The following is a 26,501-nucleotide window of genomic DNA, read 5'->3' as shown; positions in this document are numbered from 1 at the left end:
TTTTACTCTTAAGCATATCTGGCGAAACCAGGTAGAGAAAGAACGTTATGTGTAATATATTCCTGCAAGGTACTTTAATTTATGAAGAACAGTTTTGTCCAGAAAAAAAGCCAAAGTTCAGGATGAGAAGCCAACAGTCCTGCCAAGATTCAGAAGTTAATGTAGATTATATCACTACTTCAGAGCTAATGACTATCAATAATAATATTTTTAACACTATATTTGATAATTCCTACCTTTTGCCATAAATTCTGTTATAATGTAAATAGGTTCTTCTTTGGTGATTACAGCGTATAGTCTGACCAGCTTGTCGTGCTGAAGTGTTTTCATCAGGTTGGCTTCTTCTAGGAATGCTTGGACGGACATAGTACCAGGTTTCAAAGTTTTAACTGCCACTTTGGTATTGTTATTATAGTAACCTAGAATGAAATTGATGACCAATCCAAAAGTAATTACTATTATTTGTATTCAATTAATACAAATCTGCTTAAATGTAAATTTCTAGACATGACCCCTTGTACTATGCTGAATATATAGGCAAACATCCAGCCTTATCCAGCCGGGTGTTCCCCACATAATAATTGATCTGGAAGAACTACTTTGGATCGTGCATTTATTAAATGCAAAGTTTGTTATTCACTGAAGCAATCTTTTTTCAGGCTTCCATGTGATACACAAAAAAAGATGCTGCTGCTTTATTATATCCATACTTCCAACTCAGAAAACTTCTAGGCCTATAAAAGAGCACAGTAAGCTTTTAAATAGTTGAATGACTTTCTTACACCTAAACTGCAAGAAAGAATATAATAGTAATGACGAACTCATGACAAGAATCCAGAGAGACCCTATATACATTTAATTTATTTTATACTAGGTAGCTAAATAAAGGATAGCTGTTTCTCAAAATTATACAAAATTGCATATATGACTGACATTTTTCCCCAGGTAATGAGGGAGGTTAGGCCCATGATCACTCAACTAAACTGACTAGAAATGATTTTGTGTCTGAATCTTCTTGGCTGTGCTAGTAGTAGTAGTAGTAGTAGTAGTAGTAGTAGTAGTAGTAGTAGTAGTAGTAGTAATAATAATAATAATAATAATAATAATAATAATAATAATAATAATAATAATCGATAGGTAGACAAAATGCCAAATCCAATCTGAACATCTGGCTGACTGTGCGATGATCCATAATAATAATAATAATGATGATGATGATGTTGGAAGGGACCTTGAAGATCATTGAGTCCAAACCCCTGCTCAGGCAGGAAACCCTACACCTTTTTGGACAAATGGCTGTCCAGACTCTTCTTAAAAACTTCTAGTGTTGGAGCATTCACTGCTTCTGGAGGCAGGTTGTCCCATTGGTTAATTGTTCTAACTGTCAGGAAGTTTCTCCTTAGTTCTAGGTTGCTTCTCTCCTTGATTATTTTCCATCCGTTGCTTCTTGTCCTGTCTTCAGGCGCTTTGGAAAATAGCTTGATTCCCTCTTCTTTGTGGCAGCCCCTGAGATATTGGAACACTGCTATCATGTCCCCCCGTCATCCTTCTCTTCGTTAAACTAGACCAGGGCTAGGCAATCTTCGCTCTTTTATGACTCATGGACTTCAACTCCCAGAATTCCTGAACCAGCATGGCTGGCTCAGGAATTCTGGGAGTTGAAGTCCACGAGCCATAAAAGAGCCAAGGTTGCCTACCCCTGAACTAGACATACCCAATTCGAGCAACCATTCCTTATATCTTTTAGCCTCCAGTCCCTTAATCATCTTTGTTGCTCTTTTCTGTACTCTTTCTAGAGTCTCAGCATCCTTTTTACATTGTAGTGACCAAAATTGGATGCAGTATTCCAAGTGTGGCCTTACCAAGGCATTGTAAAATGGTATTAATACTTCATGTGATCTTGATTCTATTTGACTTCATATGCATTTTTAGACAGAATCCTGTTCCAAAGTTTTTCTTAATTTAATTTGTATTTTACTTTGTGCATTTTTATAAATTTTATCAGATTGTGCTTCCTTTTCCATATGATTAATTCCCATAAAAATTAGGATGTATTCCTAAGTGAACGTATTATATAATCTCTTGCATGCAATTTTTTTCCACAAAGCAGATACTCTCTAATGAAATAGATTTCCTCTTGCCTATGAGAGCTCATGTTATAATATAGTCCAGGATGTAAAATGTTGTGAGATTCTTTGCTGTTTTTGGCCACTGGATTAAAAAAGTTATTCTTCTATACAATTTAAAACATAATAAAGGATTAGTATCTCCCTTTCATTAACTTTCTTGGGTTTCTTTGTCACACTAAAATCATTATGGAGTAAACAAGGCAAAATATATGTTATTTTGAAAAGACAAAAAAAACTAAAATCTATAGAGTGTGATCAGTTCCAGGACATATTTGTATGAGGCGTATGACAAGCTAATTTGCATGTTGGCAGACATTAGCAATAGCAACCTGTAGTTTCTCTTCATTGCAGTAATTTTGTCATTGTCTAGCAGTTACTTTAAAGGGTTACAGCATGCCAAATTTAGATGTCAAAGTGGCTACATAAACAAGAGGAAACATCTTGAACCAGAAATACCCTCCCTTTCTTTTTTACATAAAGATGCAGGAACATAACTTCCTGAAATCGGTTCTTCCTTTTGCAGATGACAGCACTTCACTAACCTACAGTATGTTAATTCATTTTGCCTAATTTTTGGTACGGGTGTACTAAATAGCCATCCGAAGATGATGCCTGAGAAGCATACTATATCTGCATGTCTTACATTAAATTAACAAATCAGTCACCATTGTGACAGGAAGTGAAGGCATGGCAGAGAGGCAGTCATTCAGTGGGCAAACGAAAACTTGACTGTAACTGAAGCCAAGAATCATAGCCAAGATTTGTTACTGGCTAGCCAGCATTATGTGCCAAGTACTGCATAAAGCATAGTTTCATGCTATGACCAAATAGTTTTTTTTATAACATCTGACCGAAGAAATGTTCAGAGTAATTGGGCAACAGCAAAGGCCCATTTTGCTTACTCATGACCTTAGGAGCTGCAACATCTGGGAATGTGGGACCATACTGGATTTTTTTTTTTGACAACTTATTTGAGGATGTTGGGAAAAGGATGTACACATTCTCTGACGCCTTCTGTAATCTCTCTTTTCTTACACAATCACTCAGTTCAATGATACTGAACAATACCATTGTTTCTTGATTGTTGAAAGAAATCCAATACCAGTAATTATGCTTACAAGAAGTACCAGCAAGATCACTCTTTACCAATGCCTAATAAGGTTCACAACAATTAAGTATCAGATTAAACTTCTCTGTCTCCTCCCTCCCCCATGAATCTGAAAAAATAATTAATAGTTGAGAAACAATTAAATTGCTTTCCTATGAGTCTGATGAGTAAGCAACAGAGAATAATGGAGGAAGCTGATAGGCCACACACTTATTTGAATACAGAACCTCAGTTTTGAAAAAAAAAAATTCATTTTTCCAAACACTCGGATTTTATTCATTTCCTGCACTGTATCACTGAAAAGAAACATGTAGTACAAAGCAATGTAGTACATCCTTTGAATGCAAAATAATGCTTTTCTCAATTGAGGAACACAGATATCATTGTAGAAAAGTATTCTAAGGTTTGCTTTATGTGTGGTGATTATTTGTTTTAATTTTGGGAAAGGATTTAGACATCCTTTTATATGTCAAAGCAGTGTTAAGCCAATTTTGGGCTTTATCGTATTGTTTTCATGTATTTTCTGCCTCAAGATGGCAGAAAACAGAATCCCCATTCTCAGTAATCATGGCCATGATGGATATTACAAGGAAGACTCAGGAGCCACAGTTCCCCTCTTCTCTCCTGCTTACCCTCTGCCATTTACATGTTACAAGCATCTGAGAAATTGTCCATATGAAATGAGTACCTTACCCATCCAAACTTCTCCGAACTGACCCGCTCCAAGTTTTTTCACTAATTTGATTGAATCTCGAGGTATCTCCCAGGCATCTTTATCCCACGGTTTCTGTGGTTTAGGACTAATACATGCTTTCTCTAGCTTTCTGCATAAACCATCTGCTTGCTCTGTTTTAGAAATAAACATCCTATATTTGTATCAGAGACTTTCAGAGATCATATACCTGTATTTTCTTTCTAGAAGAAAGGGTTAATTTTTAATGCCGCAGATTCTGTGGCATTCGTTTTTTACCCACAAGTGGGCTATCAGTAAGATTAGTGTGATTCTGGGATACAGCCAAAGAAAATTATATGGAAATAATTACATTAGAACTATGTGCACTTATGCAGCCTTTCTTATTTTCAATTTACTTGATGAAATGCTACCTTGTGCCACTAATAGGTAAATATCTAGTGAAATATATATTTGCTAATTATAACAGATAAAACATAATTTTTTTCTTATATCAGTCATAATATTCAACCTTAGAAATATGAAATTAATGCTTGTATTTTTAACTAAACATAGATGTTTGCCATGCATTATACATTCAAAGAAACACGGAATAGTATTTAAGGCATAGTAATCAGATATAGCTTGACAAAGCAGTGAAGATAGGCATAAAGGGAAAAGAAAGGTCTGAAGATAGCTATATAAAACATTATTGTGAATGAACTAAATTGCACTCCCTTAAATATCAACTGTGTTTTTTCTTTCCCAGAGCAAATATGTTCACAAGATTGCCACAGTGTTATACAAATAATTGCAATGTTGATAATCTGAAAAATGTTCTATTTCAAGCCAATCTGATATTCCTCAATCTGCACTTAGCTTATCCTTGTTTCACGTATTTGATATATGCTTTTTGATTATTTCAATCTCTACCCTTCTGAGAATTCTCCTGGACTTATACTGATGCTCACTCTTGACACAATTTATTTTGTAAGTCCAAATCGATTTGAATTTCAAATGCAGAAATGTTTTCAGTCTTGGCTAGTATTTGACAGGCAATTTTTTAAAAAAGCTGCTGACTTACTCTGATAATGTTTGATCATATCACTGATGCAGGGAAAAGTAATTCTTGGAGAGATGTAATAGCCTCCATTGTCTAAGCTTCTGATTTTGTAGTGCTTAACAACATCACCATTTTGTCCATCATGGTCTCTTATTGATAATGAATAACTACCTGTGGACAAAACAAAACCAATAAAACTCCATAAAACAATTGGCAGTTGGTTGCTACCTTTAAAATAATAACTTATAAACAATGTTAATAAGGGAAAAGGTTAAACTGTGTCAGCTGTGTAAGGTAGTCCAGACAAGAAGCCCACCCAGAAGTACTACTTCTACTCTACTGTAAGGTTATATTAATATAATTGTGCAAATCTTAAAGTATGTTTTTCCCCTGTTACCTTCAAAGCCCAAAATACTAGCAAGGGTCCCTTTTGAGATGTTTGATTTGCCCATGCTAATAATAATAATAACTTTATTATGGTTGTAGACCAGCAATAGACATCACTTTTTACAATATATTAAGAAAAAAATAAAATAAAAATAATACTGACAGTAATAGTAAATAATAACATCCCTGTTAAGAAAATACATGTTCTCAAAATGTTAGGGTCACTCCCTAGTTTACGTGAGTGGAAAGCCGATAAGTGTGTGAATAAATATAATGTTCCAAAAATTATTAGAGATATCTCCAAAAAATTGGCACAAGTTGACGGCTATAAATCTGTAATCAATTTTTTTCTTGTGGACATTGCTGCAACACAGTATTTTGCCACTGCATGCGTGATAAAGGGTTTGAGTCCTGAAGGAGAAAGCCTACATAAAAATTGTCTGCCCTCCCTGGCAATATCTCTAATAAGGAGGAATATATGCTGACCTATAAACTTGATATAACTCACAGTACAATAAAACATGTGAGATATCTTTGACTTCTCCTTTACCAATATACATACCCATTCTGCTATTGGTGTTCTCTTATACCTTCCCTGGAGGAGTGCTGAGGGAGGAATGTTAAATCTGGCTCTGAAGAAAGCTATTCTTTGTTTTGGGAAGGTCAGATCATTCAGATATCTTGCCAATTCCCACACACCCTGTTTGATTCTATCCCTACTGTGGCAAGGCAACCTATTTAGTTCTTCTTGGAACTCCATGTCCTTTATTCTATTGGATATTACTTGCTTTGCTTGGTCAAAGCCTAGGGACATTAAGAATACTGAAGAGAGCCCATAAGAGCCCAGTTTATGATCTATCGCCTGCCTCCAGGGGGAGGGGAAGTTGTCACTAATGGGGACAATCCTTCTGGAAAGAAATGTATTTTAAGCCAGTAAATGATCATCATCTTCCAAGCTCTTACCTGAATTTGTGGCATGTCTGTCTCAATTCTTAATTGGGCATTTGGGGTTCCTGTGGGTGCAGCGAAGATGGCTCGCAGGAATTTGGTTTGTATGGTTTCCAGCAAGTTTTTTTTTCAAGGATTCGTGTTTGTGCCCCATATAGAATTTGCGCCAATGTTTTGGCCTCGAAAAGTTTTCAGGCAGCAGGTACTTATTGACCTCTGCCTGTGTAAAAGTAATGTTTGATTGCATTTAAGGACCTATTGGCTGCTTGCAATGTATGATCCAGATGTGCCTTCCATGTCCCTTGCGAGTGGAAAACCACCTCAAGGTAACCTGCTGCATGTAATTGCCTCATATCTGAACATTGTCCTGGATGTGTCTCTTCCCTCTTGCTACCTACTGTTGCAGTAAGACAACAAAGACTAGATCCATCAAACTGATGTTTTTCGGATGTCTATTAAACAGGTTACAATAAAATAATTATTACTTTAGAAAAACAGGCTTCTGGAAAAAAGACAGAATTCCCATTTGTTAAAAAAATGGCTTCTTTAAAAAAAAATAAAAGCAACACTTTTCCTGGGTGAACAATTCTGACTCTTCTCCAAACGAACAATGAATCAGAACAAGGAAAATAATCATGGGACATGGTTCTATTTTCCCAATATAGTTAATCATCTTTATAAACTATTTTTCCCACTGTACCACTCATTCCAACTGTATTTCTTACAAATGTGAACAATTATATTATGTTATAGTTGAATAGTGGTAGAATTTGACTTTAATAAGAGTCTCAAAGGAACATAAAATAGATCTTTCTAATCATATTACAACTTTTTTTGTTAAACACTTTCCTTTTTTTCATATACACTAATCCAGAAACCATAATCATATGGCTGAGCTGGCATTTGGTGGAGATGGAGGAAAATTTAACATATTTTTTTTCTCTGTGGTTTCCTCAGGGTTGCACTCTTTCTCCACTCCTATTTAACAGCTACTAAAACTAGTAGGTACAATGTCAGGTATCCTCAGTTCTGGTGATATCCAGTTATATAACTCCAACTTAGAGCAACCAAGACATACTGTTAAGGTTCCTTCCCAATTTCTAGAAACTGTAGACCTGAATGGGACCTGACTGTTGACCTGACTATACCCAAGCTATAGTCAGAAACTGTGAGTTTTGGGATGCCCAATTCTAGGGATTTTCATCCTTCAGTTCTGGATAAAGTTATATTCCCTCAGATAGAACTGGAGCATAATTTGGGAATCCTCTTATGGACTTGGGTCCTGCTGAAACAGGAGATAGCAGCCAGGGCCAGGAGGCTCTTTCAGATAACAAATTCTATACATTCCTGGAGTGGGGGACAGTCACTCATGTCTCAGTCACTTCCCATATGGGCTAATGCAACATGCTATACATAAAACTGCCTTCTACCTAGGAAGAATATTATTGTATGAATAATTATGGGCACAACTTGATGTACCATTGTGTATCATGGCACACGGCCATGTTATTTATTAACTCGTGTATCTCTGCTTATGTCTTGATATTTGGCAGGCAGGCATGTTTCAGGTCCCTTCTAATGTTACCTGGCAGAATCCAGCTGCCATAACTTCTTTGTCACATTCCTCTTAAGATTCTGATGGCCACAAGTCTGCTAGCCTTTAAGGCCCTGAAAACCTGGCTTTCACTGGGCATTAGGCAAGAGCTTAAGATGAATCTGTACAAAAAGGATCTTTTTAATGGATTGTGCTTATGTTGGCCTTGATTGTTCTGATGTTCTGTTCTGTTACTCCTTGTTTTCTTTTTATGCTACTATCAAGCTGTAAGTTCTTCTGTAAGTTGGACAGCCATATAAATCAAAGAAAGGAAGGATCAATTTGAACAGTAATATGTATTATAACTACAGAAAACTTCAAGTCTTATTCCTGGTCTATTAATTCTCTTTAGAGGGAATCTAGCCAAAATGGAAAAAATCTGTGCTAGATTTTGGTTCGATGACTGCAAGAAGGGTTTCTTTGTCATGGAATGTCCAAGATGTGCCCAATAAATTTAATTGTGCAAATGTTATCACACAGAAGCTTATTCAAAAATTTGTGTCATAAGCATTTAAGAGTTTTAAGACAGAAAACTGAATTTATTTTCAGCTCCAATGAAATCCAGAAAACTTACCTTTTAATGTTTCACTCTCTCTGATAAGGAATGCTCCAGGAGAATTCCCTGGTGCTAGAAGTTGCCTTTCTGCATCTTTTCTGGTTATGTCTTTAAAGAACCATCTGAAAAGTATTATTTTAAAAATGTATTTTTATTTTTTCCCAAACATGAGGGGGGAAAAGCAGTAGAAATCAAATATTTAAAAGATAAGAAACCTACTCTTCTGTTTCTAAGGTGTTGACTTTTGCAACATAATTGCTTGGGATAAATCCTTCTTTCTTAGTTAAAAGGGACTTAGCCCTCCACCATTCGCCATGTCTAAAAAAAAGAATAAAATAAACAGTATTAGTTTTGTAAAGAACACTTTACTGATCAACCACAGCATCATTCAAAGAAGCTTACATTTCAACTAAAAGAAATAATAACTATGCTCATACATCATACTAATCCAGGATTAATGGTTTGGCATGAATCACATACAATGAAAAAGTTGCCTCATTTAGGGCTTATTATGCTAATGTAGAATATACTACTTGCTTTGTTTAACTGTAGACATAAGCAAATCACAGGTAGTTCTCAACGTAACCTGGAATTATTCTTGTAAGTTGTTGTGGTCATAAATTTAGGCATTATGTGAGCAGATCCCCAATTTTTCAACATTTTTTGTGAGGGCTGTTAAATGAATGCTGCAACTGAAATGAAAAAATTGGCAAAAAATGTCACAAATCAGTCATGTGACTGCAAGATGCGGTACATAGTCATACTGATGGTCATGTGACCATGGGAATATGTCTGATCACCATAATTTCAGAAATGGGTGGTAAGTAGCTTTTGGGGCTCTGTCATAACTTCAAATCTTGTTAAGCAAGAGGTTGTAAATTGAGGATTATCTGAACAAGGTATATTTGTTTCAATGATAGAAGTAACCTCAGTCTCTGATGGTAAGGCAGACTAGGATACCAGGGAACTAGAGACATGCATAGGTGATTTAATTACTGAGTTGGCTGTTTTTATTCCCTCTTTGCCAAGAGCCCGTATCTGTTTCATAAGGTTATTGTAAACGTGATATATATATATATATATATATATATATATATATATATATATATATATATACACATCTATAGTTTCTATATGTGGTTTTATCCATTTGTTGTGCACCACCGATAGTCTCCTTTGCTGAAATGTGCAGCTATATGAATTTGATAAAGAAAGAAAGAAATCTTCATTTGCCTATAATAACTGTTTCTCAGACAGACTACTTAGGAAACTAAACTGTGGATTCAACAGTTATCTTCATTCACAGCTAAATTTAAATGGTTTAGCATGCTACTGAGTGATGGCATGCATGGTTTAGTATGCTACCAAAGTATGCTCAGCATAATATCTGTTAACTATGTTAGGAATCAAAACTGGTTTGAAATCTCATGTATATTAAACCCTGTATTCACTTCCAAAATTAGTATTGCTTATCACACAGTTTTTGATGACTAAATAATTAAAGAAATGTATAGATCAACATACTGTTACCCACATTAACTTCTACATTTGCATTTCCACAGAAAGTAACGTTATTTTGATAGTAAACAAATCCCAATTATTTAGAGGTTGATATTTTTATTAAACGTAGAAACATAGAAAATTAATGGCAGAAAAAGACCCAGTGGTCAATGAAGTCTGCCCTTTCAGGTTTTCTATTTTTTTTAATTTTTTGTCGGATGATGGACATATGTTTATTGTCAATGCTGCTAACATCGGATGTTCTTGCTTTGACAATATACAAAGATGCAGCCATTTTCTCTGTGTATTACTTTTAGAGGTAGAATCAGATGGTGCTGGAGGGGAGGGGGAAGAATGTGCATGGGGATTAGTTAGACATAACAATATCTCAGTAGAGTATTCTTCAAGGTTGTTTGTAATAAGAGAAGATAAGAAATGGCGGTTATGGAACGGAGAAAAGTTCGCACTTCAAACTAATTGGAGAATGTGATTAATGACTGTTAAATGGAGGAGTGAATTATGCTTCGATACTATGTGTTTAGGGGAGGAGAATTCAGATTTTGGCTTTGCCTATATACGTGCCGAAGCTATGTTGCTCTATTAAATATTCTTTAAGGTAAACAATGTCTCAAAGTTCTTGGAAGAGTTTCATCTTTCAGAACCATGACATCTGTCCCAAGAACATTTAAACTCAGTTACTGAAGATTAAAGCAATATTTCATGGACAAGGAGAAACAGGGAACTTTTAAATGGAAACAAATATTACATAGCTGTTAATGGATACATACACACACACACACACACACACACACACTTATTTTCTAAGGTTTTCGCGGGTGTTTGTATGTAGGACTTTGGTTATTTGTGCTCCTAGAAGCACGAAGCCGAAAACACCAGGCTGAAGATGACGAATGGGACTTCGTTGAAACGTTGCCAAGACACTTCCAATTTTACACGGGAGAAAACCCAAATAACCAAAGACCTACATACAAACACCCGCGAAAACCTCAGAAAACAAATACATATACATACATACATTATATATCAGAGCACAGCCAACCCCCCAGCCAATCAGAGCACAGCCAACCCCCCCAGCCAATCAGAATACAGCCAAGCCCCTAACCAATCAGAACACACCTCCACCCAATCAGAACACAGCCAAGCTCCCACCCAATCAGTTCATACCCCCACTGGCAGTTAAAATGAGGAAACAGCTAAGACCACACATTGCTCCTCGAAGCACGAAGCTGAAAACACCAGCCTGAAGATGACGAACGGGACTTCGTCGAAACGTCGCCAAGACACTTCCAATTTTACACGGGAAAAAACCCGAATAACCAAAGACCTACATACAAACACCCGCAAAAACCTCAGAATATATATATATATTATATATATCTATATATATTATATATTATGTATGTAGATATGTAGGTCTTTGGTTGTTCTGGTTTTCTCCCACGTAAAATTGGAAGTGTCTTGGCGACGTTTCGACGAAGTCCCATTCGTCATCTTCAGGCTGGTGCTTTCAGCTTCGTGCCTCGAGCAGCAATGTGTGGTCTTAGCTGTTTCTTCCTTTTAACGGCCAGTGGGGGTATGAACTGATTGGGTGGGAGCTTGGCTGTGTTCTGATTGGGTGGAGGTGTGTTCTGATTGGTTAGGGGCGTGGCTGTGGCTCTGATTGGCTGGGGGGTTGGCTGGGCTCTGATTGCTGGGGGGGTGGGCTGTGCTCTGATTGGCGGGGGGAGTGTTCTGTTTGGTTGTGCTCAGGTTAGTCTGAGTTGCAGGGAGGTTTAAGATTTTGGGCTGCCTTGCTATTTTTTGGCTTCGCGTTTGTGGTCGTGCCTCATCTTCATGGAGGGTGTCAGTTTGCTTCATGTATGGATTGGAGGGGTTTAAAGTGGCTAATGATGCAGCTGCAACTCAGACTAACCTGAGCACAACCAAACAGAACACTCCCCCAGCCAATCAGAGCACAGCCAACCCCCCAGCCAATCAGAGCTCAGCCACGCCCCTAATCAATCAGAACACACCTCCACCCAATCAGAACACAGCCAAGCTCCCACCCAATCAGTTCATACACCCACTGGCAGTTAAAATGAGGAAACAGCTAAGACCACACATTGCTCCTCGAAGCACGAAGCTGAAAGCACCAGCCTGAAGATGACGAATGGGACTTCGTCAAAACGTCGCCAAGACACTTCCAATTTTATGCGGGAGAAAACCCGAACAACCAAAGAGCTACATACAAACACCCGCGAAAACCTCAGAAAACACACACACACACACACACACACACACACACACACACACACACACACACACACACATATATATATATATATATATATATATATATATATATATATATATATATATACATATATATGTTCTTAAGAATACTAAAAATAAAAAGGTGATTCCTGGGTAAACTCATGTTTAGCTAGCAATAAATGCAAGAACACCAGGAAATTATAAAACTATAAAAAGTTTTAATAAATTTAAAACACCAAGCTTTCGCCAGCAACTGCCGGCATCGTCAGTTGGGGGAGCTTGCACGAAAATGTGCAAGCTCCCCCAACCCACGACCACATGAGGAGGAAAAGGATGAGAATGTTGGTACAAAGGAAAGCAAGAAAACAACGATCAGTAACACGGACACTAAGATCAAAGTGCAGATGGATTGGCTGGGGCCTGTGATGAGATCCATGAGCCGGGCACAAAGAACGCCACAGCCATAAATAGCCTCTCCCATTGACTGGAAACCACCCTGACGATGCCGGCAGTTTCCGGCGAAAGCTTGGTGTTTTAAATTTATTAAAACTTTTTATAGTTTTATAATTTCCTGGTGTTCTTACATTTATTGCTAGCTAAACACACACACACACACACACACACACACACACACACACACACACACACATAGAGAGAACAGTCCATATCTTGTGAACTTTGTGGTCAATGAATACAGCCCTTCCCAGTTTTTACCCAGCACAGTGCTACCCTCATTATTTTAATAATAATAACTAGCTTTGGCCTACTGGAATTAAAATGGCCAGTCTAAGTCTAACTGCTGAGCATAACCCTAAACTCATGATTACCTAGAAGTAAATAAAAGCAGGACAAGACTTCTATACTTACTCCTCCAGAATTCTCATTTTTTCTCCTTTTTTGAAGGATAAGTCATCTTCATGCATGCCTTCATAAACATATAAGGCTATCACAATGTCCCCATGTTCTTTCTCCTCATCTAATTGAGAAATGCAATAAATATATTCTTACTCATTTAATATAATCAAACAATAGCAATTTGTTGTAGTAATCAGTGATTTTTTTCTATAAACATACCTTCATTATAGAACCTTTGACCTGGCAAAAGAATATCTTCATTTCCCTAAAACAAAATAATAAGTTTTTAAATATCACCAGATTTATTTAAATTTAAAATACAAATCCTATAGGGCTTTTTCTTAAGTTGATTAGTTTATTTTGGGCTATGTTTGAAATACTGTACTTAGGTTTGAAATGTCTGCACATACAAATTTATCAGGAAATTCATGTCAGAGTACACCCACTTTGGGAACTAATTGGTTCCTCTTTTACCTGAACCACCAGTGTCCTCTAAATTTCAAAACTATATAGATTTATAAAAACTTTCTTGAAAAAATTGCAAGAGCCCACTGGGCGGATGTCTATTTATAGAACAACAACTAAAAAGTATTCTGGGCATTCTGCAATACTAGGCTATTTATTGCCAAAAATATTTATGGCAAAATTGAACATTTTGGCTGGAATTTCATATTTTGTGGGTTTCCTGAAAACAAAATTGATATACTTTTGGTAAAAACAAATTTATTTGTCAAATTTATGTTTTTATATACATATTTGTTTTAATAGAATGCTTTGCCATTGTAGAACACAGTTTATAAATATATCACTAGATAATTGTTGATCATTATTCAAAAGATCTTTCAATTATCCATTAAGTAGGTAAAGTTGACATATTAAAGGATTCTTGCTACAGTGGCCCCCTTCTAGATCACTGAGTTCCAACAGGGTTTATCTGACAGAAGACAATCCAGTGTAGAAATATCTCCCATTTTTGATGATGTTCCTGATCAATCCAGAATACTGTAAGAAAATTAAATGGAGCATATCCTTGGTTTTTTTTTTAAAGAGGGTAATGATGAAATCCAGCCAATCCTGAAATCCTGCTGAATTGAAATATTAATCATCAGCAACGCTACTCCTTATTGTGTTAAAGGAAGTACACATGAGAGCAGCTCACATGTCAGTTTTGGAACATAACTTATAAGAAGAGTTAGTCCACAGTTGTTTAGGCTGAATTCACACAAAATATGTTTTGTTAAATAACCTGGAAGGACTGAATTTATATAGTACTAATCTAAAATCTAATTATAGTTAATGCAGTGGTCTTGTAGTTGATGAAGGCAACTACAAAATCTGAAGGCAGATTTTAAGCACTGTGCATATCAAATGGCTACTGCGATGGACAGTAAATGGAACAGAAGCTCCATTTATCAGATGGCAAGCTGCTTTTCTCCACCTCTAGTCTATAGCTTCCAGAGACACTTTTTCATAGGGCTGTGGAACAATTGAGATTTGAATAAAAAGATGATTTAGAGAAAGTATAGACTCATACATCCCACCTACTGTCACTCCCTTAATTAAAATGCATCTTTTCCTGGGATTGGAAGCAAGATCAGAAAAAGTTCAGCTTCTAAAAGGATTTGCCAAGAAGGGTACAATAAGCAACTAGATATACTTAAAAATTCCTTTTCTCTTTCAAATACAGATCGTTGCACATTCCTATTGTCTATCATCTCATCTTTGCCATATTATTTCTGAAGAGGTAGGTCCAATTTAAATAATGTAATAAAGTGCTTAATTTTTTAATAATGCTCTGTACTTTGGGATATTAATCCCAATAATAATAATAATAACTTCATTGTCACTTTGAATGTGCACCAATTGGCATACATCAAAATGAAATTTCGTTGCATATAGCTCTCAAAGGGTCACCACCTCCGATATACACTCTTTGTTCATGGCCAGCTCAAGTTTCAGAACATCCACTTTAGTCTCTAGGGAGCAAACGATGGCAAATAGGACAGATGGAAACAGAGCTCCATGTGGATTAGCCCTCAAATGAGCTTGTATTCCTGCACGACAACCTTGGCTCCTTTCTTTTTTCTGAACCTGTCTTTTTCACCTTTTCCTTAAAGGGAATATAATTCACTGAAATGCAGATTTTTTTTAAAGGTGATTTTTTTTAAAGTTTGTATTCTACTACTTATTCTTCATGAAAACCACCTCAAACAAGTAAAATCATGCATGGCAGGATTTAGCACAGTATGTGATCCCAGATGGTTTTCTTACCACATGATAACTGAAAAACAGCTATCCTGTTATGGATAAAATTGCCAGGTGCATTATCTAGTTCTCAGGTCCCAAACTGTGGATTCAAAACAACTTTCTTATACATAGGTTTCTGTTGCAATTTATTTTTCTTATTTGTAACAGTTTTTATTAATTGAAAAAAGTGCTTTATGAAGGCATCCATCTTGAAAATGGAGAACCTCCCCTTGACAAATGTTTTTTGAGAATAAATGCAGTATCTCTGTAAGATTTTAAGAGTCCATAGTTTTAAAAAATATTTTGGACACTTTCCAAATCATGTCCAATTAATTAAATTTATCACAGGTAGACTCCAATCAAAGTATTGAAACATGTTAGCTGTCATCAAGAGAACTGGCAGGAACCTGAGCTAAATTTCATGTACCATTGCAAAAGGTCTGAATACTTATGCCAATGTGATATTTTAGTTTTTTTCTTTTTAATAAATTTACAGACATTTCTAAAATTGTGTTTTCATTTTGTCATTATTGGGTACTAAGTGTAGATTAATGAGAAAAAAGTGAATTCAACAATTGTAGAATCAGGCTGCAGCATAACAAAATTGACAAAAATGAAGGGGCCTGAATACTTTTTGAATGCACTATATATATAGCTGTAATATATACTGCACACAAAGTTTAGGAAATTTAAAATGAATTTAGGTCATTCAATTTAGGCACTGATTCCAGCTAACTCAAATCTATCTTTTAATCTGTTTGGTTGTTAATACAGGAATCTTCGTTTAACAACTGTTAGAAGTTAGTTAGGACAGTGCTGAAAAAGTAACTTTACTGACTGGTCGTTGCACTTATGATCATCACATCATCCCCATGGTCATGTGATTAAGATTCTTGTGCTTCATAATCAGCAGGTGTTTATGACCGTAGCATTGTCCCATAGATCACCTTTTGCACATTTCATAGCTGACTTACAACAAGCACAAGCTGGCAATAAAACCGTAAGTCATGTTCATGTGATGTCTTGCTTAACGGCCACATCTTAAAATCTTGCTCTTTTTTCCTCTCTCCTAATGAAATTTCCTTAAATACTCTCTATCTACTTAGTTTTTAAAAGTAGTACAAAACAGATAATCCAGAAAGAACTGAGATTCCTAGATGACAGGACATATGCTATAAATAAGTAAAAGTAGTCCTTATTTACTGACCATAATTGGGACTGACAACTTGATCATTAAGCAAAGCAGTTGTTAACTGAAACCATGACAGTGTTTATGATGTTACTTCAGCTTTCCATTGCTTTATAGACCTTGAAGGTCATAAATACAAAGGCTGGTTGCAAAGTTATTTTTTCATTACCAGTCTTTAACAGTTGTTAAAGACAGACCTAAACAAGGACTAGATGTAAATAGCTGAAATATGAAGAGTTGATAAATATAAAATACACAATATGCCATTTCTCTCCCTTTCCTGTATAGAAACACACACATTTTATTTGTGTTATTACTTCTTGGTTTAGATGATATTTAGGATTAGGTTTGGGATTAATCTATGCAATATATTTCTCTTAAAATCATGAAGAATATCTTTTACAGGGATTTTTTACAGTTCCTAATTTTCATACAGCATTCTTCCCAGAAAATAAGAATACTCTTAAAATTTAGTTATTGCTGTTTCACCATTTTCTTTTAAAAACAAGAAAAATAAATTCTAAAGAAATTTCCTCCATTGTGAGTGTTGTGTCCTGGGCCTGATGAGGAAACTCAACAGGCCAGAAATGTTGAAAATGGTCCCGGGCATTCTAAAAGCTGCCCGGGACCAGACTGAGTGGTGCCAGCCTTGTGCGCATGCGCAAGGTGCGAAGAAAGAAGAACTCTTATTGGTTCACTCTGTCCGGACATCCTCAGAGTTCAGTTATTACGCCGAACAGGGAGTCATGCGTATCCGCAAGAGCTCCAAACAGGAATTCACCTGAGGCGGGGTTTGCCATTGAGGCAGCTCCTGGCCACAGGGGACTGGGAGTATTGGGGCACATCTGCAACGCAGGTCACATCTGAGATTGGTTGCAGGCTGAAGGGACTAAATTCCCTGGAGCCATCCAGAGTAGTTGGGGAATCCTCAGCCAATTCAGAGGGCTGGGGAATTTCAGCTGCTCTCACGGAGCCTGGGGAGAGCTCTGGCAATTCTGCCGGCATGCCTCACCAGGGGCCACCTGCAAAACGTGTGCATAAAAGTCCTGCTCTAGTGAGTGCAACAGACGGGCCGGTAGGCCAGGCGCCCTTAAGAACAAGTCCTGGTCTGCCTAGCCGGGCAGGTGAACTGACAGGCCAGGCACCCTCCCTAACCTTGCGTAGGTCACAATGGGCTAAGGCCCCTCCTAAGCATCTAGGCAAATATGTGAGGTTCTTGTCAGTACAAGGGACTTTACAGGTCTAGGTTGAGGAGATGGGACTTTTGTGGGGTAGAAGATAGACACGTGAAGCCCACTTTAGAGAGTGATTGGTTGGCTAACTCTGTTAGTAGAAGAAGGCTGTCTGCATGTGAGCAGACTATTATTTTCTTTTAATGATTGTAAAGAAATTGGAATTGTGTGTGTTCTATCCAGGGGGGAGGGGTGTTGTGTCTTGAGCCTGATGAGGAAACTCAGCAGGCCCAGAATTGTTGCAAAATGGTCCCGGGCATTCTAAAAGCTGCCCGGGACCAGACTGAGCGGTGCCAGCCTTGTGTGCATGCTCAAGGCGCAAAGAAAGAAGAACTCTTATTGGTTCACTCTGTCCGGGGTTCAAGCCCTATAAAAAGGCCTGCGTGTAGAGTAGGAAAATAAAGCATTGTTATTTGTCATCATGAGTTCTTCATCATTCGCACACGAACGGAGAACTCAACAGTGAGCATTTAAGAAAATATAAAATATTAAAAAATGAATTACTGTATTTCCAAGATTCCACAGTGAATCTAACACTGCTGGGTGATCTACAAATGCAGGGCTGTATGTTCAAACTGCTCTTAGCTAGAACAGAGGACTCAAAGACATACGGTTCTAGATTTCAGGTACATTCTTTATGGGCTAATGAACGCACTGCCACAAAGTTAAACTGCAGTCCATGAAAATGTAATTTTCATTCCTGGTTATGTGTTGTTATTTTTTTAATGAAATAAACACTTAAGGTATGCCAGTCAAACTGCAATCTTACTGTTGGAATTCTTCCCTGAAACTATCTACTTACTGGCCTTTGCTGTTTAATGGACGTTGGATCCCTCACATAAATAGTTCGTTCAGTTTTACGTACTGATTTGTTCTTCACATCTAGCCCATCTCCACGCAGACTCTCTTTTTGTTTGGATTTTATACATCCCATATTTACCTGTTGGGACAAAGCAAAACAATGGAAAGATTAGACAAAAATGCTGTCACATGTATTTGCATAATCAAAGCTATATGAATTTTCAGGGGGTTTTCTAGCTTGGCAGCAGCATATGAATAATAAAATATCATTCCCAAAGAGATTTGTATAATATCTTTAAATAGACAAAATCATTTAGCTATTTTGCCCAAGGTTTCACATAAGGTTTTTATTTTCACTTTATACTGCATATAATCCTGAAAACTAATATTCACATACAGCATTTATTGTATCTAAATAAAGGGGATTTTTGCTTTGTCTTCAGAATGATATTGTTTTTATTGTTTATTTGGAAGGCTCTTGAAAAATTGATACCAAACCTGGTATCCCATGTCATTACTTTGTGGCTCATGACAGAATGAAGGAATGTTCCATAGCTATCATTTCAGCATAGCTCTAGAAAGGGGAAAAGGCAAGCCTATAAGAGCCTATTTAAAAACTAAAGTAAATGTCAGTCTACTGTCCCTTTTATTTATAATAAGAAAGATCTCACAGAAAGCATCATAACACAGTGATAGATTGATAAAATTCTATGTATAAGAAACATAGTTGTGTATATTTCTAATACGTATGAAGTGGATGAAGTTCCATCTAGGTTCTCAGAGAGGTATCAACAAATTCAAGGTACTCTTAAGCACTGCAGAATTACAATTATTCAATCAAAATGTTTAATCCAAATGAACAGGTATGGAGAACACAAAGCCATATTAACAAGGACTGACCATGTGCTGGCAGCATTGGGAAAAGGAGGAAAATTCCTGATTGAAAGATGATTAGAATTTAATCTGTACTCCTCCCACCCTCCTGCGATTTATTTCAAATCCATTGTTTTTGTATTTTTAATGATGCTGCTTTGAATTTTGGATTTGTGGTTTTCTCAATCTTATTCATTCGATTGTGTTTGGTTTTCAGACACTTCCTGGACAAATCCTTGTAGCTTTCTTGGCCAGATTTTTCAGAAGTGATTTGCCATTGCCTCTTTCCTAGGGATGAGAAGAAGCGACTGGTCCAAAGTCACTCAGCAGATTTTCTGTCAAAGGCAGGAGTAGCACTTAAAGTTTCCTGGTTTCAAGTCTGATGCCTTAACTATTACGCTAAACTGGTTTAAATTATCTGGGTATAAGAAAAACCGGATATAAGAAAAACTGGGAATAAGATGTATTGAACAGAGTTACCACTCCACATCATACATTTTGTCACAAATTCCATTCACAGACAAACCTTTTTTTTATATGTGTTGAGAGTGACCAACTCTAGCTATTTAATCTTTAGATGCTAAGTACTTTCCTGTTTTAACAACTAGTATTTCTTGTGTAGTTCTCCTTTGTATAGCTTTATCCTGAAGTCAAAGTACAAGTATAAATTATCATGTTGCAACAAGTTCGTAAAAATGCATAAGTTACTTGTATCCGTGACCTATTAGTACCTTTAAGTTGACTATCTGAACTTTTGATCGCATGAGTTCCTGGGAGAGTTCTCTTCTGTACTTACACACTTGGGAAATATTAACACTAAAGGCCAAGCCCCTGTTCTTTAGTATGGAGAGATTTGTGGCAAATCCTTTCCCTCATTTCCTTTTGTCCCCACCCAAGTGAGAAAAAAAATATTACAAATGCTTCCATCGAATTACCCAAAAATTTGAAAGGGGAATGACATGACGTTTGAAAGACAAAAATTAAAAATGGGATTGAACTTTGCTTTATACCATAAAACTCTGCTCCAATTTGCTTTATTTTTTAGATTATTTTAATTCTGTTTTGAAAATGTAGCTAACATTTTAAGGAGTTAGAGGAGATTATTTAATTTATTCTAAGAAAAATCATGTAAGAAAGCAAATCAAGATTAGCCTAAGTGTAGCAATGATCGTCATTGATATATGAAATCTGGCCCTCAGATCTAAATATCAGTTGCTTTTTACTTTATGCCAGGCCATTAGATGTAAAGTCTCTCTTAAAGACTCAAAAGAGACCTCCTGAAAAGGAAAAAAGTATCATAATCTTTCATGGGCTTCTTTCTATACTCTAAATAAGTGTTCTGTATATTCCAATATTTACTTCACTCAGTACCGAAAAATACTGTATTTTAGATTAAACATGACTATTTGGGAGTTGAAGAAGGCTGCAAATCAGCAGGTTTTATCCAGAAAATATAATTGAGACTAAAGTTACATACTTTTAATTTTTTTCCAAATATCCTTTGGTTTAGCTCCCTTACATACATTTCCAGTTTATCAGATTGATCATACTATAATTAAATCCTTCCTTGTACCCTTAAAATCATCTTTGTTTATTCAGTTAGTCTACTTTCTGGAGACTTTCTCCTTTCTCTACCACTACCTCTCTCCCACTTTTTCCACCAAAAGCTGTGTGAACTAGGTATTGCAGCCCTCCAAAGTTTAGAACTTTTGATTGTCTTCTTGAGAATAAGCTTGCACTCTTTAAGGAAGGAAGTAAAATTTGCCAAAGACTGGAAAAACTGCTAATGCAGCAAAAGGAACAGATGAAGAAACTGTGGGGAAAGCAACAGGAAGAGAGAAAAGAAGGTAGTGTGCTGTTGGTAAGAAATTCATGCTACAGCTGTTACGAAAAACACAGATCTTCCCCTGATATCCACAGGTCTTCCAGTTAATTATTTCTTGGCAGTCTGTTGTTCCGAGCACATCTCTGTTGCTAGTTCTGATACTGGAATTAGGTAAACAACAGAAAAAAACACAAAGGGATAGCTCAGAAATGTATTTTATTGTATAGTCTCTTCCCTCCCCCCACATTCTTCTTATTACCCAAAGATAGTCTTTATTGTGATACCTGTAGATAAGGGCAAAAGAAACAAGAAAAAGCAGGAATACCATCAGCTTCTCAAACTTCATCTTATCTGACAAAATAGACCAACTTTACTTCATCTTTCTTTAAATATCAACAAAATTTTAATGCAAAATTTGTATAGGCCTTATAAGACAGTCCATGGAGTATCTCTGAATATTGGACAAGTAAGAAATGGCCATAGAGCAATTCCATTATAAGGGCATGTGTCTTTTCGGATGAAATCAGATATGCCTTTCTTTGATTAATATTAGGCTATGCTCAGCCAATTAAAGATCTGTACATACTTTTATTCTCTTATGGCAACATCCCTTTAAAGCAATCTCATTATTATGGGAAATATAACTTCTGCTGCACTGCATAGAAAACCAGCATTCTGCAGTAAATGCTGATAAGAGGAAAGAAACAATGTGATCTTGTTAGCATGAAACAATTCAAAATAAAAATTGTTATAAATTAATGCTAAAGCATATACACCATAATTTTAGATTCCATTTCTGACATCATTATTTAAAAGAGTCTTGGATATAATAATAATAATAATAATAATAATAATAATAATAATAGCAGCAGCAGCAGCAGTAGTAGCAGTAGCAGCAGCAGCAGTAGTAGTAGAGTTGGAAGGGACTTTGGAAGTCTTCTAGTCCAACCCCCTGCTCAGGCAGGAAATCCTATACCATTTCAGACAAATGGTTGTCCAGTCTCTTCTTACATTATTAAGATAGAAAATTAAAAAAAAAAATAAAGGAGAGCTGCTGCTAATCAAAACACAAACTACTAAAACTGATGGATAAATGGTTCTGAATCCACACTAGGTTCATATTACCTACCATATTTCCTACTATTTCACAAATAGTAGAAAATTATTTGTGTAAACCACAATTGTTTAGCTTCGTTGTTTGTGCTGATTGAAACCAAATGAATTTCACCGTGCCTCAATGCATGTGAATCCTGCCAAGATGAAATACATTTCCACAGGCTATATAACTTGGACTTCTTAATATAGAGTACTGTCTATAACTGGAGTCTCAAATTGTCATGATAATTATGTGAGCACTAGTTTATTAGTGCAAAGGCTCTTAGACTCTTCCTCCTATGTGCTGATTCAAAAGTCTCCACTGCGTCAAAAATGAAGATTAGCATTAAACATACATTTATAGACACCACCAACCCCCAGAAAACAGAGCTCTGTTTTCACTATTTCACTTGGTCTATTTACTTGGCAGCATTTTTCATTAACCAGAATACCATTATTTGCTTTGGTTGTTAGAGAATAACAACATACCCTGTAACCAAACTGGAAACTTGGCAGGCTATATCTCCTCAGTAAAATGAACTATGTCTGAAAAAAAATTGTCCAGTTCTACCCAGAATTAAGAATGTTATTTGGCAATTTTCTTTAAAGGAAAAAATGTTGCATCTTCCATTTGGCATATGCCATCTCTCAGAAGAGGCTGCAACTCCTGCAGATTTGATTCAAATTCAGTTTATTTATAAAGGAAAGCAGACTAAAAACTGATTAAATAAGTACAATCAACCACATAAGGAAAAGGTAATCGTCACTTGGAGCTTTCTCATTATAACTATGAAGTACAGTAGCATGTTGGGTTTGGGTTTTCAAATGAAATTCAATAGATTTTAGTCAAATTCTTGAAGAAATCAGTACCAGTCCTTTAGGTTGTGTGTATGTGAGGGGTGTGTATGTGTGTGAACAAGAGTGGCACAAGCTATTTGGGTATATCTCCTAGGGAAGACCAGAAATGGCATTCCGTCACTTTCCCATGAAGAGGTAGCTTGATCAAATTTGCTGAGTTCACTGAGAAATGCCATTTCTACTACTGCTGCTGCTGTTTCTTGTCTCTTTTCTCCATTACTGAGGTAACCATACTCTCATATATTAGTGATTAACTGAAGACAAAGAGTGTCTGAGTGATCCTGGTTTCATTGTCCTGTTGTCCTTTGCAGGAGTCAGATAGAGGAAAGCAGCCTTATCCTATTCATGGAGCTGTGGTGGCTCAGTGATTAGAATGCCTTATTACAGGCTAACTCTGCCCTCAGCCAGGAGTTTGATTTGACCAGCTCAAGGTTGAGTCACCCTTCCATCCTTCTGAGATCAGTAAAAAGAGGTCCTAAATTGATGGGGACAATATGCTGACATTTGTAAACCACTTAAGAGAGTTGTGTAAAGCACTGTGGAGCAGTATACAAATCTAAGTGCTATTGCTATCCCTACCACTACTGTACTGCTGGTCTTAGCTATTTAGAGCAAACTGACAGTTCCAACCTCAGATACAAGGGCATTTCAGTGGGGGTTACTACTGTTCCATCTAGGCATGGAGCTTAGTTTTTTTCCATAGTCCTAAGGAAGATCCATGGAACTTGGCACAAATCTGCAATCTGTTTGATTCCAACTGTTGATCTTCTGCTGTGTGAATATAGCCACACAAAATATTTGGAGGCCAAATGTGGCCTGGTGGCTGGGAGCTTAAAATCCCTGATTTACTAGAGATACACTTGAGCCATTTATATAGGTTCTGCTCAGAAGTTCTAATCAACATTGTACCTTTCTAGATGTTTACTGTAGCCCAAATTAGATCTGAAGTGGCTACAAAAATAGAAGATGGAAGTCAATATGTCTCTTATTTAATGCAGATTACTTTATAAAGATAGCTTCTATTCTTCTTAAAAATGTTGCCTTAAATCAAAATAAATTCAGCTTTAGCGGATGTCAGTAGAAAAGCTATGAATCCGAAAGATAAAAATTAAATGTATTTATTAAATTTGCATACAACTGTAATCAAGAACTCCCAGCAGTTTTAAAAATAAGAACAGCATATATAATTTATAAATGTGTCCACTGCAATCATTACTATTGTTATTTCTAAATAAATGTGACATAAATCCAGAATTATAAGAAAAGCAGTTAATTATCTTTTGTCCCAAATACATTGATATTAAAGTAATATTATATAATCACAAGTCAGAGCAAGGCATTCACTGCTAGTTATTATCTTTTTCGCATTAAGCAATAACCATCTTTTCTGTGGTGATGCTTCAAGGAATAAAATAAACTTGCTTTAAAGAGGAAATGTTCCTTGTATATAATTTAAGCAGCAACTTCACCAGTCAGGAGGATCTGAGTCATGCCTGGAAACCCATCACTGTGCAAGAGGGTTTTTTTTGTCTGTGAGGGGTGGGGGAGAGTAGTATCTTGGTAGCATAAACTTACTGGAAAGGAATAACTAACAAAATATCTTTTCAGCAGACAAACTGAGAGGATACAGAGTATGTGATTGTGAGCTGTAAAAAAAACTTTAGTCAATATATAAACAGGCAAAGAAAATGAAAATCCTACATTTCAGAGATACATCCAGGAACTATTATAAAGACATTAATTACAAGTTGTTTTTATATGGTATTTTTTTGATTAAGCAGCACAGCCTAACTTTCTTGTTATTCAACAATACAATATGTCCCAAATATAAAGAACATGAAGTTATATCTAAAGAATAGATAGGGAACAAAAGATCATTGATAAAGGATAATGTTTGTAGGTCAGAGCTGAAATGTGGGTTCCTTGTGCTCTCTGAGCTTGGTTATTTTGTTACAGACATTTCATTACCCAAGCATAGTGCACTAATAATGTTACCTAGTTTGAGTAATGAAACGTCTACAACAAAACAACCAAGCTCAGTGAGCACCAAGGACCCCTCAAAGAAGAGCATATCTGAATTGTCTTCTATCAAGTCACATCTTTGAATCTTTGCACTAAGATTTCCCAAGGCCCATGGAAACAATGTTTTCCAGAACAACGTACTAATCCAACACAATCCTTTTTTTTCTTGACATTAGGAAAAGGACTTGCTAAACTTTAAAAAAAGTATTAATTATTAATAGAACTAAATGCTATACTTTTCATTTGCTCTTTGCTCATAACTACTCTAGACATAAAGAAGATAAATTTACAGAGTTGCAAAATAAATAACTATCCAGCTATAATATGGCTACTTCCTTCTTGGAAATTCCAGCAGAATTAAGTGAGGTATAAAAATGAAACAAAATATCTTCTTAGTAATAGACTGATATCATATAACAGGAATGGCTCACCTTTTTATGACCGATGCCATATCGCTTCCAGTTCTATGTGCAAATGCCAGACTGTATGAAAATGTTGAACTCTGTGAGATTATTAGTGAGTCATGACCCCCTCACTCTATGTAAATGCTGGCCACACTGACATCTAAATACAGACCAGGAACCAGAAATCATTTCATAATCACACAGAAATGAAAAAAAAATTTCATTAAGCTTTGATTGAAGGAGGATTTTTTTTTTGTTTTACGTGAATGCAAACTGTTAAAACTGCATTACTGTGTGTTGTTTATTTGGTTGTTACTGCTGCACAATAAGAGTTATAGGAAAAGATTATGAATGCTGTTTCTATGTTGGTATGTTGTTTCACTTCATTATTCTCTTCTTCTTATACGTCTCTTGCCTTGTTTCTTTTATTTTTTAAATCAGCCTTTGTTACATACTATTCCCTTTATTATTTTTCCTTTCCTCCCTACTGATTTACACAGCATTAGTAACTGGTTGATCATTATTGTTAATTTGTGTGTAGAGGACAATTGGAATATGTGTCATGATTTAAAATCATATTTTATAGGATTTTTTTTTACTTTAATCACTCTTATTATTTGGGGAAGAATGCTTTAGTTTTTGATATGTTTCAGTATAATATGGATGGTTGTGATGTATGCCTTTTTCTTAGTTGTTTAAATTTTAATAATTTGTAATTGATCATTTGTAATTTCCTTTGTAACATGACATTTTAAAAGGTTGGGATTTCCAGTTAACTGCAGACAATTGTTAGTTAAATACTGTATATAAGGTTGGCAACTGAAATTGCTTCAATAGACTGACATTGTTCCTAAAGTTAAAAAGCTGTTAT

The 26,501-nt window shown here is 36.1% G+C and overlaps 1 protein-coding gene across 4 annotated transcripts in view; it reads right to left on the bottom strand.

Moving 5' to 3' along the window:
• LYN (LYN proto-oncogene, Src family tyrosine kinase) overlaps positions 1-26,501 on the bottom strand; it is a 48,480-nt gene that overhangs the window by 5,939 nt on the left and 16,040 nt on the right. For 3 of the 4 annotated variants that reach the window (XM_039351400.1, XM_039351402.1, XM_039351401.1), the window contains 8 exons: positions 18,555-18,692; positions 13,304-13,349; positions 13,097-13,205; positions 8,675-8,773; positions 8,474-8,577; positions 4,992-5,141; positions 3,931-4,083; positions 237-419 (listed from right to left, as the gene is read on the bottom strand). In XM_039351400.1, coding sequence (XP_039207334.1) covers positions 237-419; positions 3,931-4,083; positions 4,992-5,141; positions 8,474-8,577; positions 8,675-8,773; positions 13,097-13,205; positions 13,304-13,349; positions 18,555-18,686 — 976 coding nt within the window. In that variant the 5' untranslated portion in view covers positions 18,687-18,692. The remainder of the gene's footprint in view (positions 1-236; positions 420-3,930; positions 4,084-4,991; positions 5,142-8,473; positions 8,578-8,674; positions 8,774-13,096; positions 13,206-13,303; positions 13,350-18,554; positions 18,693-26,501) is intronic. The other variant, XM_039351403.1, reaches the window with a different exon arrangement.

The sequence above is a fragment of the Crotalus tigris genome, unplaced genomic scaffold (genome assembly GCF_016545835.1).
Source record: "Crotalus tigris isolate CLP2741 ecotype Arizona unplaced genomic scaffold, ASM1654583v1 scf7180000018371.15429387391:27106975, whole genome shotgun sequence".
NCBI lineage: Eukaryota > Metazoa > Chordata > Lepidosauria > Squamata > Viperidae > Crotalus > Crotalus tigris.
Note: the sequence above shows the minus strand (reverse complement) of the source record. Positions and strands in the feature narration are given on the sequence as shown.